The sequence below is a fragment of the Rhineura floridana genome, chromosome 22, assembly GCF_030035675.1.
Source record: "Rhineura floridana isolate rRhiFlo1 chromosome 22, rRhiFlo1.hap2, whole genome shotgun sequence".
Lineage (NCBI taxonomy): Eukaryota > Metazoa > Chordata > Lepidosauria > Squamata > Rhineuridae > Rhineura > Rhineura floridana.
In genome coordinates this window covers 12,378,605-12,394,559 of record NC_084501.1, presented here as the reverse complement: position 1 = coordinate 12,394,559, position 15,955 = coordinate 12,378,605, and the positions used below count along the sequence as shown (strand labels likewise).

Genomic DNA, 15,955 nt, shown 5'->3' with positions numbered 1-15,955 from the left:
CCTCCTTCTCTTCTCCTTTCTCCCACCCCCCTCCACCCCGGCCACTTCATCGTTCCTTTTCTCTCATCCCCACCCTGGCCTTTGCACGCTCTCTTTCGCTCTCTCGGCCGTGACGCCCCCAAGAAACTTCCTCCATCAGGTTAGTGTTGCCTTTTTGCAGGTTCCTGCCGCACTGTTGCTTGACCATCGAGGCACCGCAGCACGCACAAACGCCCATTTTTGCCAGGAACCCGATTTCCAGGTGCTTCTCAGGAGCATGGTGGAGTGAGGCGCCCTGAATAGATCTTCCCACTCCTTTCTTCCCTGCATACTCTGCCCCGCACCCATACACTTTCCCTTGGGCCTTCGTCCTTTTACCCCACTGCAGTGAGAATTTTTTTGTGCTTAACCTTGCCGGGGTGGGTGGACGGGCATCCGAATCTTGATTGTGCCCTGGAAACTAGAAATAAGAAGAGGCCTGTTGGATCAAACCAAAGGTCAACCCAGCACCCAGGGGCTGCATACACACCCTGTGTTTAAAGCACTTAACTTACTCCTCCCAAAGCGATAATTCCCAGCACCATTAACAAATGACAGTTCCCGAGATTCTTTTTTGGGGCGGGGAGGGGGTAAATGTGCTTTTAATGTGCTTTAAATGTATGGTGTGCACACAGCCAGCAGCCAATCAAGTGCTTCTCCCTAGCCCCTCCGGAAACCCACAGGTAGGGCGTGAAGCCGGTTGCCCTCCTCTGCTTATGTTTAACGTCTGGTTTCCTGAGGTACACTGCCTCTAAACATGGGGGTTCCATTTCACTATCCTGTTGATAGGCAGTTCCCCTCTGAGTTTGGCGCAAATCACTTTTTTTAAAAGCCATTTTAAAAGAGGCATTGGCAGGTACTTAAGTGCTTCCGGGAAAGTAAGGCAGTGAGGGAGAGAGAAACCCCCCCACAAGCTTGAAGTGGATATTTGGGGGGAAATTATAGACCTCTTCCACCAGGACTATATCGTTTGATAACAGTGATGGTGAGGATCATGTGATCAATGTTCACCCATGGTTTAAAAAACAAACAAACCTTGCACTGACATGCTCACTTTTTACATTTGGGGTGTTTGGGGAGAATAAACAGCCAGCCTCTCCTTCTCTTGGAAGTGGTATAGTCTTGGGAGGGCTGTATCTCATGAATTTTCTCAATGTGTCACAATGTGGCCCTAAGCTGTACCGAGTTGCAGTGCATATAGGAAAAAGCATAATTTATTTATTTGCTTGGCAAAACATGAGCAGGGAGCTGGTTGATAATCTGGGTGGGATATGTCTGGAAAAGATCTGAGAGGGGGAAAAAATTGTACTGCGAAGCCATAGCTCAGTGGTAGAGCCCCTGCTTTGCATGCAGAAGGTCCCAGGTTCAATCTACGGCATCTCCAAGTAGGGCTGGGAAAGACTCTGGTCTGAAACCCTTGAAAGCTGTTCCTGGTCATTGTAGAGAACACTCAGCTAGGCGGATCAGAGGTTTGACAGGCAATGAAGCAGCTTCGTATGTTCCTGTTTAAAACCAGCCTTTTATCCAAAACTACAAGGACTAGAACCTTACTTTACTTTTAGGGGACAGACAGTAGCCCAGTGGTGGAGCACTGTTCACACTTTTACATTCAGCAAGTTTATAACCTGTGTTCTTGTGTACGCAAATAGTCGGCAACTGTACACTGTACAGTTCATCACACGTCACACTCAGTGAGTAGTTGAGGTGTACAAATCAACAAATGGTCCATTTTTCCGAACAAGGGGCAGCTTGTTCACACATTACACTGAATGTAGGTACAAAATTTCACCAGCATTATGCATCCATCCCAGACATATTGCCATGGTGACATTTTGTCATTCTTTTTAGAAATACGCTAACAGGAGGAAATGAGATAATTGACTTTTTGAACTGCCAATGTATCAGCCCTTATCAATGAAAGTAATATATAAGGTGTATGCCTATTAAGTCACAAGGCCACTGAAGAAGGCTCTTTGTCAAAAAGCGTTTGGCTGTTTTTAAAAGCCTTCATCCCGTGCATTTCCATAAGTCAGGCTGTTATTTGCAGGCATCGGAAGCAGAGCCATTTAAAAACTAAAACTATATTTGAGGTGTACAAATAAACGAATGGTACACTTTTCCACACAACTGCTTGTACATGTGCAGGGGCAGTTTTTACCTACGTTCAGTGTAATGTTAACAAGCCTTTTGTTCCTCACGGAAGGGAAAAGGTGGCCACCCGAGGGTATACCTCTTGTCAATGTGTGGAATGGACGCTTCCAGACGCTTACCCAAAGTTCCCCAAATTATACTTTGCTCATGCCATGAGCACCAAATGTTTTGTTTACCAAAGATTTTTAGTAAAGAATTTGCTTTTTTAAAAAAACACTTAGTCAAGCTGAAATAGCCAAAGGGATTTAGGGTGGCTGGGGAAGTAGAGCAGCCATCTTTTTTTCCTCGGCCTTCCACCTGATGCCTTTCACAGGCAGCCTGATGTACAGCCTTTCCTCTCTTTTTTTACTTTCTGGAACAAAAGCCTTCACCCCCTACATTTCCATAAGTCAGACTGCCATTTGCAGGCATCGGGAACAGGGCCATTTAAAAACTAAAAATAAAAACACCTAAAATCAAAATTGATGGCCGGCAGACTTGAGGAGAGAAGCTTCCTACTCTAGGCCTGGTTTGGACCTTGTCGTAGGCCTCCCTCGTTCCCTGTCAGCCTCGCAACGAGCCGTGCACTCTTGGCCTGGAACAACAGGAGAGGCAGTCGACGCCTTTTGTGAAAGCGTCTCCCTCCCTTCTTCCTCCTCAGCAGCTAATCCGTTCGCCTCATGCAGTTATTGGCAAGGCTGCCGTTTTGGTTACCCTTTGTGGTAAAAGGGTCTGAGGTGGCCATGAGGCTGGCAAGGGAACATTTCCTCAACACGTGTCCAGGGGCTTCATTTTGTGTGCTTGTGTAGAGGGGGGTTCATCTAAGGGGGAAAATGAAGTGTATATAGAGTGTTCTTATATACACTCTCCCCTCCCTTCAAAAGCGAAATGTTTAAACCTTTGGGCAGGAAAATATCTCTTGTGGGTCAGGAAAGGAACAGGAAAAGCTGCTTTTTCCCTCCTGCATCTCTTTCTCTTCAAAACTGCAGTCTTTTTAAACAGCCCCTCAAATTGGAGCAGAGTGAGCCAGGAACAACAGGGACAAAACCCAGCTAAAACCAAAAATAAAAATGTTCTAATAAAAGGGACTTGACAGAGATTTCCCTCAGCATCTTGGTTGCTGGAGCACAAACCGGAAGAGGCTTTTGATTAATTTATTTATTGACTTGGTTGTTTGTGGAGGCGATATCTCGGTGCCTAAAGCACAAACTGAGAGAGGCTTTTAACACCTTTATTTATTGACTTGTTTGCTGGGCCAATATATCTGAATGGTCCACTTGGGCTGAGCAGACCTTTTACCACCTTGAAGTCCTGTGTTCTCTTTCATGGAGGCCCAATTTGGGTTTCCAGGAGCAACCATATCTTGCCCTGATAATGTGTGAAGCAGACCTCGGGGATAAGAGACCCAGGTTCAAATCCCCACTTGGCTATGAAGCTCACTGGGTGTCCTTTGGCCAGTGGCCATCTCTCAGCTTAAGCTGCCTCACAGGGTTGTTGTGGGGAGAAAAAGGGGCTCCTAGGAGGAAAGTTCGGATATATATGTAGTAGTAAAAATGTCCTTATTTGCTTCTTCACATAAGCATTATCAGAATAATGCCTGCCCCATTCATTCCTATTGAAAGCTAAACACTCGCCCTCCTGAATAGTTTGCACATCACCATGGTAAGCCAGAGTTAATCGTTTACCATGAATGCCAAGATGGCCGCCCGCTTCGCTCCTCTCTAGATGGCAGGAGTAACAGACCATGACCCCGGCTCAGCATTGCAGATGAACCGGCAGTGGTGGTTTGTTTCGCTCCCAAAAAAGTCACAGTTGGTAAGCCAAGAACAAACTTTGGCTTTGCATCATGGTTTGTTTGGAATGAAACAAACCATCGTTCAAACACTGCCTCTGGGGTACAAGAAGTGTCTGAGGATTTTGGTGGACCGCTTGCTGGTTTTTCTGCCTGTTGTCGCAATTGTAATTCCATCAAATCCAAATTATTTGTAATAGAGTAAAAAATAAAAATGTAATAGAGTAAGAAATAAAAGAAGTAATAAAAATGCAATGTGGGCCCCCCGACTTTTTAAAGAAGGCACGACACAAAAGGAAAATTGATTGCGGGGAGGAGGAAACAAGCAAACTCAGGCGCAAGTTCTCATTTACAAGTTGTTCTAATGACCACCTGGGGTGGGAAACTTTCAAGGGGAAGTGGCGCCCAAAGTTGCTGGGGTCTCAGCTGCACTGATGGCCAAGTTCCCCCAGACTGCGCTTGTCTGAGAAAAGCTGGGGCTGGCATGTGTGTGTTTGGGAGAGCATGCAAACGGGTGGAGGCCTTGGTGTTTTGGGTGGTGGAGCCCTGTCACTCTTCTGTGAGGCTCGCTTCTAGGCAGTGATTTTGAATCTGCTCCTGCAAAGGCGAGGCACCCCCTTTTGAATAATTCTGATAACTGGGACCTAGAAGTGGGCCGTATTAGAGGTTTTCTTTCCTTCAAATCCTAGTATTCTGCCTTTTATTTAGGATGTTAGAAAAATTGTTGGGGGGGGAGGAGTGGAGGGGGAAAACAGAAAAGATGGAGACAACCTTACATTGAACTTTGGTCCCATGTTGGAGGTCGGCATGAGCGGAGGATCCCAGGTCTGGAAAGGTGTCAGCCACTGCCCTAGGGACTATCGAATGCCATGTGACGTTTTCCACATGCGTTCAGATTAACCACTGTATTTAAATACACGAAAGGACTGCAGCTGAGTGGCAGAGAACCTGCTTTGCATGCAGAGGGTCCCAGGTTCAAGCCCCAACGGCATCTCCAGGGAGGGCAGGGAAAGATGCCTGCCTGCAACCCTGGAGAGCCACCGCTGCCGCCAGCTGGTGTAGACCAGCCTTTGCCAACGTGGTGTCCTCCTCATGTTTTTGGACAACAACGCCCTGCAGCCCAACACCTGCTAGCTGGTGCTGATGGGAGTCGTATTTCCAAGCATCTGGCGGAGGCTGGTGTGGACAGTCCCGAGCCAGATGGGGTCTATGTTCTGACTCAGTGTTCTGATCCTTTTTAAATCAGCCCTTTATTCAGAGCCATGAGGACTGGAATCTTGATTTATTTTTTAGGGGAAGGACTGTAGCTCAGTGACAGAGCACCTGTTTTGCGTACAGAAGGTCCCAGGTTCAATCCCTGGCATCCAGGGAGGGTGGGAAAGACTCTCATCTGAAACTCTGTACCACTGCCGGTCAATATATACACTGAGCTAGATGGGGCAAGGGTCTAGACATAAGAGCTTTCTATGTTCCTATGAAAGCAGAACCATTTTTTTTCTTCATTGCCTCCTAGGGCTTTCTCAGACCTTCGCCATGGGTGACATGAAGACCCCAGATTTTGAGGACCTCTTGGCGGCTTTTGACATTCCTGACATCGACACAAATGAAGCCATCCACTCTAGCCACGAGGACGCAGAGGCACATATCAAGCCCATCCCTGTGGAGACGGCGGTCCCTGAGCACGTCCTTCCTCATGCTGACATCACCACAGTCAGCGTCATAGTGAAGAACACAGTCTGCCCCGAGCAGCTGGACCCTGCAGACGGACGTGTCAAAGAAGGCCACGGCATCGGCTCGCGCTTGCTGCAGAACGGTTTCACTGCCCCCGAGGTGCCCCGTTCCTCACCCACCCTCCCAACAGAAGTGGTGGCTGGCGCTAACGGGGAGTGTTGGGCACCGAAAGAAAAGGGGACCAAGAGCCTTGACATCTTTTCTCACTTCAGCCCCGATCCTCCTGAAGACAATCCGGCTAACCTTATTGACCGGCCGCGAGAATGCAAGTTGAAAGAGAAGACTCTCTCTGTGCCTTCCCTCTCCCCACCCCCCCTGCTTTCTCCTGTCCCACCCTTGGACTGCCACGAGATGGCGGTGGAGGCCGTTGGGTCTCTCCCTCCGACTTTCCCCCAACCCTTCGAAGCTTGCCCAGCCGGTGGAGGAGTGGGCCTTCCTCCAACCCCTCCTCCTCCAGCCCCTCTGGCCATTAAGCAGGAGTCCGACTGCGAGGCACCCTGTCAGGAGGCCAGTCCTTTGGGCTGCCCGAAATCCAGTTCTGTTTGCTACCCTACAGACAGTTCCCCTATGGCATCCTGGCCTGGTCCGGACACAGATCTTGGCAGCAGCTCCAGTAACGCCCCCGATGTCAAGAGCTCTCCCTCAAGCCCCCAGGACCCGTTCTTCAAAAGCTCTTCTCCGCTGGCAAAAGCGAGCCCGGGACCATCTGTCTCGCCAAAACAGCCCAGTGTTGAGACCCTGAAGGAAGAGGCCATTGAAAAGCCCATACAGTGCCCGCAGGATGCATCCAGCGGGGAGGAAGAGGAGAATGAAGATGAGAGTCCCGGTTCCCCCTCTTCCAGTTCTTCGCGGCCTCTGAAGGTGAGGATCAAGACCATCAAGACCTCTTCCGGAAGCATCACCAGGACGGTAACGAGGGTCTCTTCCGACTCAGAGCCCGGAACTGCCAAACTGCCTTCAGACTACGACATGCAAGAGGCTGCTGCTGCCGAACAAGCCGTGCTCCCCGCTGCCCCAAAGAAAGAAGAAGGTGCCATGGAGTCTCCCAATCCGAAAACAGTAGCCGCCAGTCCCTTGAAGGCCATCGAAGGGCCCAAAGTAGTCAGCGTGCAGCTGGGGGATGGGACCAAGATCAAAGGGACGGTCCTGCCGGTCTCCACCATCCAGAACGCCAGCAGCGCCATGCTTATGGCCGCCAGTGTGGCGCAGCAGAAAGCAGTGGTGCTGCCCAGCAAAGCTGTGGCCAAGAACATTGTCAGCTTGGTGCCACAGGCCCTCCCCAAAGCCACTGGCGGCCCGGCGGCCCAGCTGGCCACCATCACAGCCAACCAGAAGGTCAACGGCACCACCGTGGTCGTGATGCAGCCGCAGAAGTCCTCTCCTACCGTGGCCGGCACAGTCATTTCCCGCAGCCAGTCCAGCCTGGTGGAGGCCTTCAACAAGATCTTGAACAGCAAGAACCTCCTCCCCACTTACAAGCCCAACCTGGTCCCTCCGGCAGACTCTAGCCTGACCCTCCCGCCACTCGGCTACCGCTGCCTGGAGTGCGGCGATGCCTTTGCCTTGGAAAAGAGCCTGGCCCGGCACTACGACCGCCGCAGCATGCGCATTGAGGTGACCTGCAACCACTGCACCAAGCGCCTGGTCTTCTTCAACAAGTGCAGCCTCCTCCTCCACGCCCGGGAGCACAAGGACAAAGGGCTGGTCATGCAGTGCTCCCACTTGGTCATGCGGCCCATTGCTCTGGATCAGATGATCGGACAGCCCGACATCACCCCCCTCATCTCCCTGCCCTCCCTGAATGCCAGCAAAGTGGCCGCCGCTGCTACCGCTGCCGCGACTCCAGAGGCTGTGGCCGCAGCCAGCGGAGCAGCCTCTCAGGACCTGCCCGTCCTGCCTTTGAATGGCAGCACTGAGCAGGCGACCACCAACTCCTGCCAGTGCCTGGAATGCAAGGAGCCATGTAAAGATAAGGCTGGCCTCGCAGCACACTTCCAGCAGGCCACTGCGTCCACCTCCACGGTAAGCTATTGAAAGGGCAAGGCGCTTGGTTGGGCAGAAATACAGGCTCTTTGTGGACCGGGATGCTTCCAAACGCAGGCTGGGGTGGGCGGGTGCATGGGAACCTTGACCGGAATGCTCCATCCATTCAAAAGCTCATTGTACGCAGAACGCTAGCAAGACAGGGAGCAATATAGGAAACGACTTTATTATACTTCATGAGCTTCATGCTTTATGAGCGGCGTTTGGGGTCAGAACTCAGTTTTTCCGTTTCTGTCACCTGGAAGGGGGGGGGGATATATTCTCCGTTCCCTAAATAGGATTTCCCCCAGGCACCAGCCAACATAGGAGGCTGTGAGTCAGACCGTGGGTCCATCTTGCTCAGCATTGTCTATACTGGCTGGCAGCTGCTCTTTGGGGTTTCAAGGAGGAGTCATTCCCAGCCTATCTGCCGGGGATTGAACCTGGGACTTCCTGCCTGCAGAGCAGGTGCTGTGTCACTGAGCTACAACCTTTTGTTAGTGAAACCCTGGTTTAGACCAGGGCAGGCCCCGATTTCTGCGGTTCTTTGCCAGCGGCAGAATTAGGACTCGTGACATGCTCTCTCCTCTCCCCCTTCCCACTATGCTCTGTTAATGATTGGATTAACCATAAACCTCCCTGGGCCCCTTCGGGAGGAAGGGCGGGATACAAATTCAAGAAAAACAAAACGTGTACCTTTTTCTCCCCTCTCTCCCAAAGGTATGCAGCACATGTCCCATGATCATGCCCAACCGGTGCAGCTTCAGTGCCCACCAGCGCATGCACAAGAACCGCCCGCCCCATGTCTGTCCAGAGTGCGGGGGCAACTTCCTCTTGGCCAACTTCGAGACGCACTTGAAGGAAGCCTGCCTCCATTTCTCCCGGAGGATAGGCTACAGGTAGAGACATGGTGGGGGGGAGAATCCAACAAGGTTGTCCCTTTTTAATAGCCTTGTCCCTCAATGCGGACATAGTTATTTAACGGCTTGGCCATCGAAGCAGGAATCCAAACCTAGGCCCAGGTTGAGAACCGACTTGACCTGCTTGCCTTTGATTTCTGACTGGAGCGTCTGTGGTATGGAAGTCATGATGGAGCTCTGTGGCGACTCCTGCTTACTTGTACGTTCCATATTTGGGTGGTGTTCGGAGCAAGCAGTTGGAGCCTAAGATGCTAAGTAGAGACTTTGGCTTGAGACTCTGGCTGTGTCCTTCATCCTCTCATATTATCTATTTATTAACATTTCTATCCCACCCTCCTTCCATCGTGGAACCCAAGGCAGCGAACATGTAGGGTTCCCAGGTGGTCATTTGTCCAGTCGCTGACCAGTTCCAGAACTGTTTAACTTCAGTAAGGCGGATCGTCTCTTCTGCCTTCGCACCCCTGAGACCCTTCCCTCTTTCTGTCCGGGGTTGGGAGTGGGGTGGCTGAGCCATCTGTTCTGTTTAGGACCTGGTAGGATGGGGCTTTTCCATACCCCCTCAAAATCCCTGCTTTCTCCAGCGTGTGTGTGGCAGGTGGAATGCGGAGGTGGGGAGGCTGAGCTCTCATCATGCCGTGGGGTCTGCCCAGGGTAGTGGCTTCCCCTAGTTTTCCAGCTTGTGGTCTCAGAAGTAAAGTTTACTCCAGGAGTTCTTTCCTCTGGCTTGCTGCAGAAGGTTTCTCCCCCCCTCCAAAAAAAGAACGGAGTCCTTGCCTGGGGATGCTGTCGGCAATTGAACCTGGGGCCTTCCGCATGCAAGACATGCTGTGTCACTGAACTATCGCCCTTCCCCAATTTCAGTGGGTCTACTCCGAGCAGACTCGCTGAAGTTAATGAACCTAAGTTAGTCATGTCTTTTTAACTTCAGTGGGTCTGTTCTGTATCAGCTAGCATTGGATACCACATGTTTTCCTTTTCTGCTTTAATGTTGATTTTCATTATCTTGTATTGTATTTTTGATATTGTATTGTTTAGCAAGCTGCCCAGGAAATGTTTATTGATGGGCAAAGCTCTCTCTCTGTCTCTGTCTCTCTCTGTCTCTCTCTGTCTCTGTCTCTCTCTGTCTCTGTCTCTCTCTCTCTGTCTCTCTCTCTCTGTCTGTCTCTCTGTCTGTCTCTCTGTCTGTCTCTCTGTCTGTCTGTCTCTCTGTCTCTCTGTCTCTGTCTCTCTGTCTCTCTCTCTGTCTCTCTCTCTCTGTCTCTCTCTCTCCCTCCCTCTCTCTCCCTCTCTCTCCCCCTCTCTCCCTCCCTCTCCCTCTCCCTCTCCCTCTTTGCGCCCATAGATATATTAAACAAGTACTCCCCGTTCTCATCCGCAGGTGCCCAAGCTGCTCAGTTGTATTTGGTGGGGTGAACTCCATCAAATCCCACATCCAGACGTCCCACTGTGAGGTTTTTCACAAGTGCCCCATCTGTCCCATGGCATTCAAGTCAGCACCCAGCGCTCATGCTCACATTTACACACAGCATCCGGGCTTCAGCAACCAGCAATCCAAGTGAGAGGGCATCTCTGTCTGTCTGTCTTGTATCTGTCTGTAAAAAAATGACTAAAACTGAAGAAGGGCATGATAGAACAGGGGTAGGTAGGAATCCTATGGCCCTCCAGATGTTGGACTCCAGCTCCCAAATCTTCATAAGAAGAGCCTGGCTGCTGGATCAGGCCAGTGGCTCATCTAGTCCAGCATCCTGCTCTCTCAGTGGCCAAACAGTAGCAAGCAGGATCTGAGCACAACAGCAGCTCTCCCCACTTGCGATTCCCAGCAGCTGGTTTTCAGAGGCATATTCCCTCCGACAACAGAGGTAGAACATAGCCATGGTGGGTACTAGCTGTCGACAGCCTTAATATCCTCCACAAATTTGTCTCATTCTCTTTTAAATCTATCCAAGTTGGTGGCTATCGCTGCCTCTTGTGAGAGTGAATCTCATAGTTTAACTCGGCGCTGTGTGAAGGACTTTCTTTTGTCTTCCCTGAATCTCCCAGCATTCAGCTTTGTTGGATGTCCACGAGTTCTGTTGTTATGAGTGGGAGAAATTGGCCATGCTGGCTGTGGTGGCTGGGAGCTGGAAGCACAGTGACAGGTTCCCTGCCACTATGGTGGAAGTTTATGTGACGACACATGATGTAGAGTAGGGGTACCGAAACCCCAGGCCTGGATCTGATGTGCTTCTCCCCAGCAGCCGCCTCTACAATACATTTTTCTTGCACTCCAAGAAACCTCAGATTTTGGTGGTGTCGGAAAATAGAAAAGAAAAAAAATTAAAGCAGATGTGGTGCTGTGGTGGGCAGAGAGGGTTAAATCCTGATGGGGATGCGAATTGCCTCCTACCAGTCATCGTATCAGTGGGGAGGAGGTAAAAATCCTGCATGAGAAGAGTCCATCAGCTGATGGCTGTTAGCCGTAATGGCTGTATGGGACTTGCATGTCCAGAGACAGTCTACCTGTGGGTATTAGTTGTCTCCTAGAGGGGGCAGGTCACAAACATCTATTTAAAAGCCAGGTTTTGAGGGTGTGTGTTTTTAGGGCGCTTGTTATGGCCACAGAAATATAAACAAACAAGTGCTAAAATAAAGCGCAGAAAATGTCACTGGGTGGCCTGTAGTGGGGAGCGAAAGAGAGTGCAAAGTGGTCTTGAGCATCCTAGCAAGCAGGCCTTCTTCTTGGTCTTTGATGCCACAGAAACAAAATATTTTCCCAGCTCCTTCCCTGCCTGGCTCCCATTAAAAAGGCACACCTCTTCCTCTGTCCCCTCCAGGATGATCTACAAGTGTGCAATGTGCGACACGGTCTTTACCCACAAGCCCTTGCTCTCCTCCCATTTTGACCAGCACCTGCTCAATCAGAGGGTGAGCGTCTTCAAGTGTCCGGACTGCCCTCTTCTCTTTGCCCAGAAGCGGACGATGCTGGAGCATCTGAAGGTGAGGGGCGAGGCGGGAGAGTGTTGGGAGGCGGGGAGCTGCAGGCTTCTCTGAGCTGGCTTTTGGCGTATTCAGTAGAGGGAGATGTTGCACGTTTCACCCCTTTGGGAACAGGTAGCATCAATGATAAACCCAGCTGGGAAAAGGACAATGTTTCAGTACTCTAGGAACCATTACACGGGTTCTACATTATACCACAGCAGTATAGAAAAAGAAAAACTGGAATGTGATGTTTGTGGGTTCCTCAGAGCCATAGCTTTCATTCTTTGGAGGGAAAAAAAAGTTTTGTAATCTTTACAGTTACTGGCTGCAAAATTTTGCCTCCCAAGAATGATAGCTTTCTTTCTTTTTTTTTAAAGAAAAGAGATAAGTTATTAGTCCTCATGGTTGCAAAGACAAAATCAGAAGTGTGTGAGCAATGCCTGTTCAGGTCTCAGAAGAGACACCAAATAAGATTTTGAACAATCGGAGGGTAAGGGATTTGTTTCCCCCACACTGCGTCGCTGCCACCATCCTATGATGGACAGAAGCAGAATACATAATGCAAAATAAGAGGGCTTTGTGCAAAATGGCCCAACTGCATTTAAAGTCCTTCCATAGCCAGTGGTAAAGCACGGTTGAGGGTGCTGTAAGTGCCTACTTACTGTGTGCTGATAGTTGTGCTGTTCACTTTGGGCTTGAGGAATCTCTCCAAAAGGCGATGTGCTAGGCTAAGCTTAAGAAACTGAAGAAAAGCCCTGTTAGATCAGCCCAAAGGCACATCTAGTCCAGTGTTCTGTTCCCACAGAGGCCAACTAGAGAAGGATGATGATGATGATTTGTAGGGCTGTAGCTCATTGGTTGGGCACCTGCCTTGTATGCAGAAGGTCCCGGATTCAATCCCCAGCGGCATCTCCAGGCAGGGCTGGGAGAGAACTCTGTCTGAAACCATGGAGAGCCGCTGGTGCCAGTCAGTGAGGGCAGCACTGAGGTGGATGGAGGAAGGGGCTGCCTTAGTGTATGCTCCTTTGAGGGCTCTTCCCACTTTCTGCCTCTGGCAGGACGTTGACACAATAGGCCCTGTCATGAATCCCTGCCGTCAAGGCACTAGGATCATGCGTCAGACCCAATTCCCACCCTTAGGGTAATTGATCTGGAACCAGAAATACCAATTTCTCCTTGCCAAGGCTGTGTACGCTCACAACAACCCTGCAAGGTAGAAGGTAGGCTGCCACCACCCCTTTTACTGGTACCACTCAGAGTCAGGGGATCTCTGAGTCCAGACACTAGGTAAACCAAGGTCCAAAAAGACAAGAGCCAAACTTACACTCCTTGTCAGGAAACCTCTGGTAAAACCCACAAAATAGAATTAAGCTTTTAACTTCTTTTTCCCTCTTTGGTAGTTACGTGACTGAGAATGGTCAAGGCGCTGAATTCAGAACCACCCTTTCTCTCAATGAACACACCAGGTTAAATAGAAGTAGCTTTATTAAAATAGATAAGTGCACATCAAAATATAGCAGCAAGTAATCCTTTAAGACCATACACCCAAACAGGGTTTTAGGTACATACAAGAGAATTCATACACACAACAGAAAAATAACAACCTTTTCTAATCTAACATGAGGTAGATGGTTGAAGTGGCATCTCTCCTAAGAGAGAATGATGTTAACCACAAAGCAATGGAGCCAGGCATAGGTTACCTCCCATAGGCAACACCATGGAACCACAAAAGGCAGAAAGCTATGGAACTCTGGAACCAAGGCAGCAGAGAACAAAGGCTATGGGTCCCCACCCTATACTTAAGGGAAAGAATCCTAACGGTCCAGGATTCAGGAACCAATCAGAAAATGTCTGATGTAACCCCTTCTAGATGTTTCTCACTCTTTCGCGCCTTCCAGGCCCCCCTCCCAACCGGTGTTTCACTGTACAGGCCAAGAATGACCTTGGGTGCCAGGCAGTTGTTAATCAGCACAGATAGCCAGGTGTTTCTGTTTAGGCTTCTTCTTAACCGTCCTCAGCTGGAAACCAAAACCTAAGTGGGATTCTATCAGAGGCCTGTCTTTCTTAACATTTAAACTCCCAGAATTCTTTGCTTGAACCAAGATGTTCCCTTTATGGATTTTAATAACTCATGAACATATACAGGTTCATGACAGGCCCCTCCCACTCATGTTCCCCAGCAGCTGGCATCCAGAGGCATAAAGTCTTTGACACTGGAGATGGCAGTATCTGGCCGTCATGATTAGGCAGCCCTACCCCTCAGGATGCCCATTTCCTTGCCTCGTTTTCTCATCCTGGCTCTCATTCCAGCACCCCAGTTTTCTACAAGTTCCCTGGTTAAAATCTTTTAAGTAGGGACGGGATAAGCAACCTGTTGGGCTCCAACTCCCATCAGCCCCAACCAGCATGGCCAATGGTCAGGGATGGTGGGGGGTTTATTTCTAACATCATCTGGATGCCCACAGACGTTCCTCCCCTCCCCTCCCCCCATGCATCCCTGAAGTAGAGGAAGTTGAGCTGGAAACGGGATGTTGACCAACAAGGCGGGCCTCTTTCTCTCCCCTAATTACCTCTCCTTCCCTCTTGGCGGCAGAACACTCACCAGCCCCAGAAACCCAAAGAGGACCCAGTGAAAAAGCCGGCCGCTGCCCCACTTACTCCCAAGCAGGAGCCGGCCGAAGAAGAGCCTCCGCCGCCCGCCTCAAAAATCTCGGATTCATCGTCATCCTCTTCGGAAGACGAGGAGCCGCCCAGCTCTCCGGAGCTGCGGAAGAGCAAGAGGGGCCGTTTCCAGCGCAAGACGGAGACAGGCGTGCGCTCCCGGAGCAACGGCTGGACCTGCGGGATCTGCCATTCCTGGTTTCCAGAACGGGATGAGTACGTTGTGCACATGAAGAAGATCCACGGGAAGGTGAGGGAGTGGCCGGCGGCAGGGTAGGGGGGAGAGAAGGGAAGTGGCTGGACCGTTCCTGGCACCTCTGGTTTGAACACATCAGGTAATAGGAAGGGCTTCTCTCTCTGCCTGGGCTCCTCGAGAGCCGTTGCCAGCCACAGCGCACAATACTTGGGGGCCTTGGTAGTTCTGCTGCCCACTGAAGTTTGGGGGTGGCGGCCTGGGAGGGGGATTCTTTGTGGCAGCCCCTGAGCCGTGGAATTCCCTCCCACAGAAGGGCGCCTTGCGCCTTCATTGTATACAGTAGTTTCTGTTATATGCTGAAGATGCACCTCTTGAGCCTGGCCCTTGACACCACGTAGTCTTGAACTAACCACACTTTTCCTGGTTCCAGGCAGGTGGCAGTATTAGCCCAAAGGCTTTGTAGAAGGGTGCTGGTGTTTTGAATGTTGGAATTGTAACTCGCACTTTTTTTTCTCTTATTGTGGCTTCTCTTCCCCCTCCCGCCCCCAAACAGTGCGTAAAGAAGTTCCCATGCCACCTGTGTGAGCGATCCTTCTGTTCTGCCCCCAGCCTCCGGAGACATGTCCGCGTGAACCATGAAGGCATAAAGCGTGTCTATCCCTGCCGGTATGGAACAAGCCGTCCTCCTTTCCCCTGGGTTGTTTGGAAAGCCACATGGCAGATGCTCATGGGAAATGGGGGGGGGGAGTTACATTGAAGAGGGTGGGCCAACTCTGTTCTGGACAGAGCTGTGGGCGTGTTGTGCCCTCCACTGCAAAATCGGGCAGCCTGCATTGGCTTCCTTGTAGGGGACTGATTCAGCTGTTCCAATTTTCAGGTATCAGATGATTTCAGGGTTATTTTTGGCAAGGAGGGGAAGACAGCACAGGGCAGGAGGACCCTGGAAATTTCCCTCCACGTTGCTGAGGAAAGGAGCTTGTTGCTTCTTTTGAAAGAAAGGCAAGGCTGTAAGCCCCTTGAGTTCTGTGGAGAGAGTAGTAAATCCTGCAATCAGTTCTTCTAGTCCTTATAGGGTAGGTCACGATTTGCAAATCTGAGTGTAGAGGAGAAGAATAGCAGCTTCCTAAAGGGTAACTTAGTGAGTTTCTGGTTCAGTGAGAACTGAACTGAACCACCTTAGATACTTAGGGAAGGCTGTTTTGCTTACCCCTCTTTCTACCTCCTCCCTTCTTACTCCAGCATTTTCTACAACCTTTCAAAACCTATCTTTATGCCCTGATGGACTAGGGATTCTTTAAAAAAACACAAACCACTACATAGGAGTTTTCTGTGATGCTGAATTTCCAGTGGCAAACCCCACAGCTGTGGCAGAACCATGGCACGCCCTCAGCTGCGATTATAACAGGAATCCCAACAGTATTCAAAACACACTGGGGAAAAAATACTCCTAGCACCAGTAATGTTCTGGTCCTGTTCCAAAGTGATGGCACCGCCATGAGGGGCTCACAAACCCAAAGTTTGCAGTGG

At 50.3% G+C, this 15,955-nt stretch overlaps 1 protein-coding gene across 4 annotated transcripts in view; it reads left to right on the top strand.

Annotated features, from left to right (window-relative positions):
- The window catches only part of ZNF687 (zinc finger protein 687), a 32,549-nt gene that overhangs the window by 9,649 nt on the left and 6,945 nt on the right, over nt 1-15,955 (top strand). For 3 of the 4 annotated variants that reach the window (XM_061605580.1, XM_061605581.1, XM_061605579.1), the window contains 6 exons: nt 5,454-7,693; nt 8,414-8,592; nt 9,992-10,168; nt 11,427-11,589; nt 14,165-14,482; nt 14,982-15,094. In XM_061605580.1, the coding sequence (XP_061461564.1) occupies nt 5,474-7,693; nt 8,414-8,592; nt 9,992-10,168; nt 11,427-11,589; nt 14,165-14,482; nt 14,982-15,094 (3,170 nt within the window). In that variant the 5' untranslated portion in view covers nt 5,454-5,473. Of the gene's footprint in view, nt 1-16; nt 140-5,453; nt 7,694-8,413; nt 8,593-9,991; nt 10,169-11,426; nt 11,590-14,164; nt 14,483-14,981; nt 15,095-15,955 lie in introns of those variants that run through there. The other variant, XM_061605582.1, reaches the window with a different exon arrangement.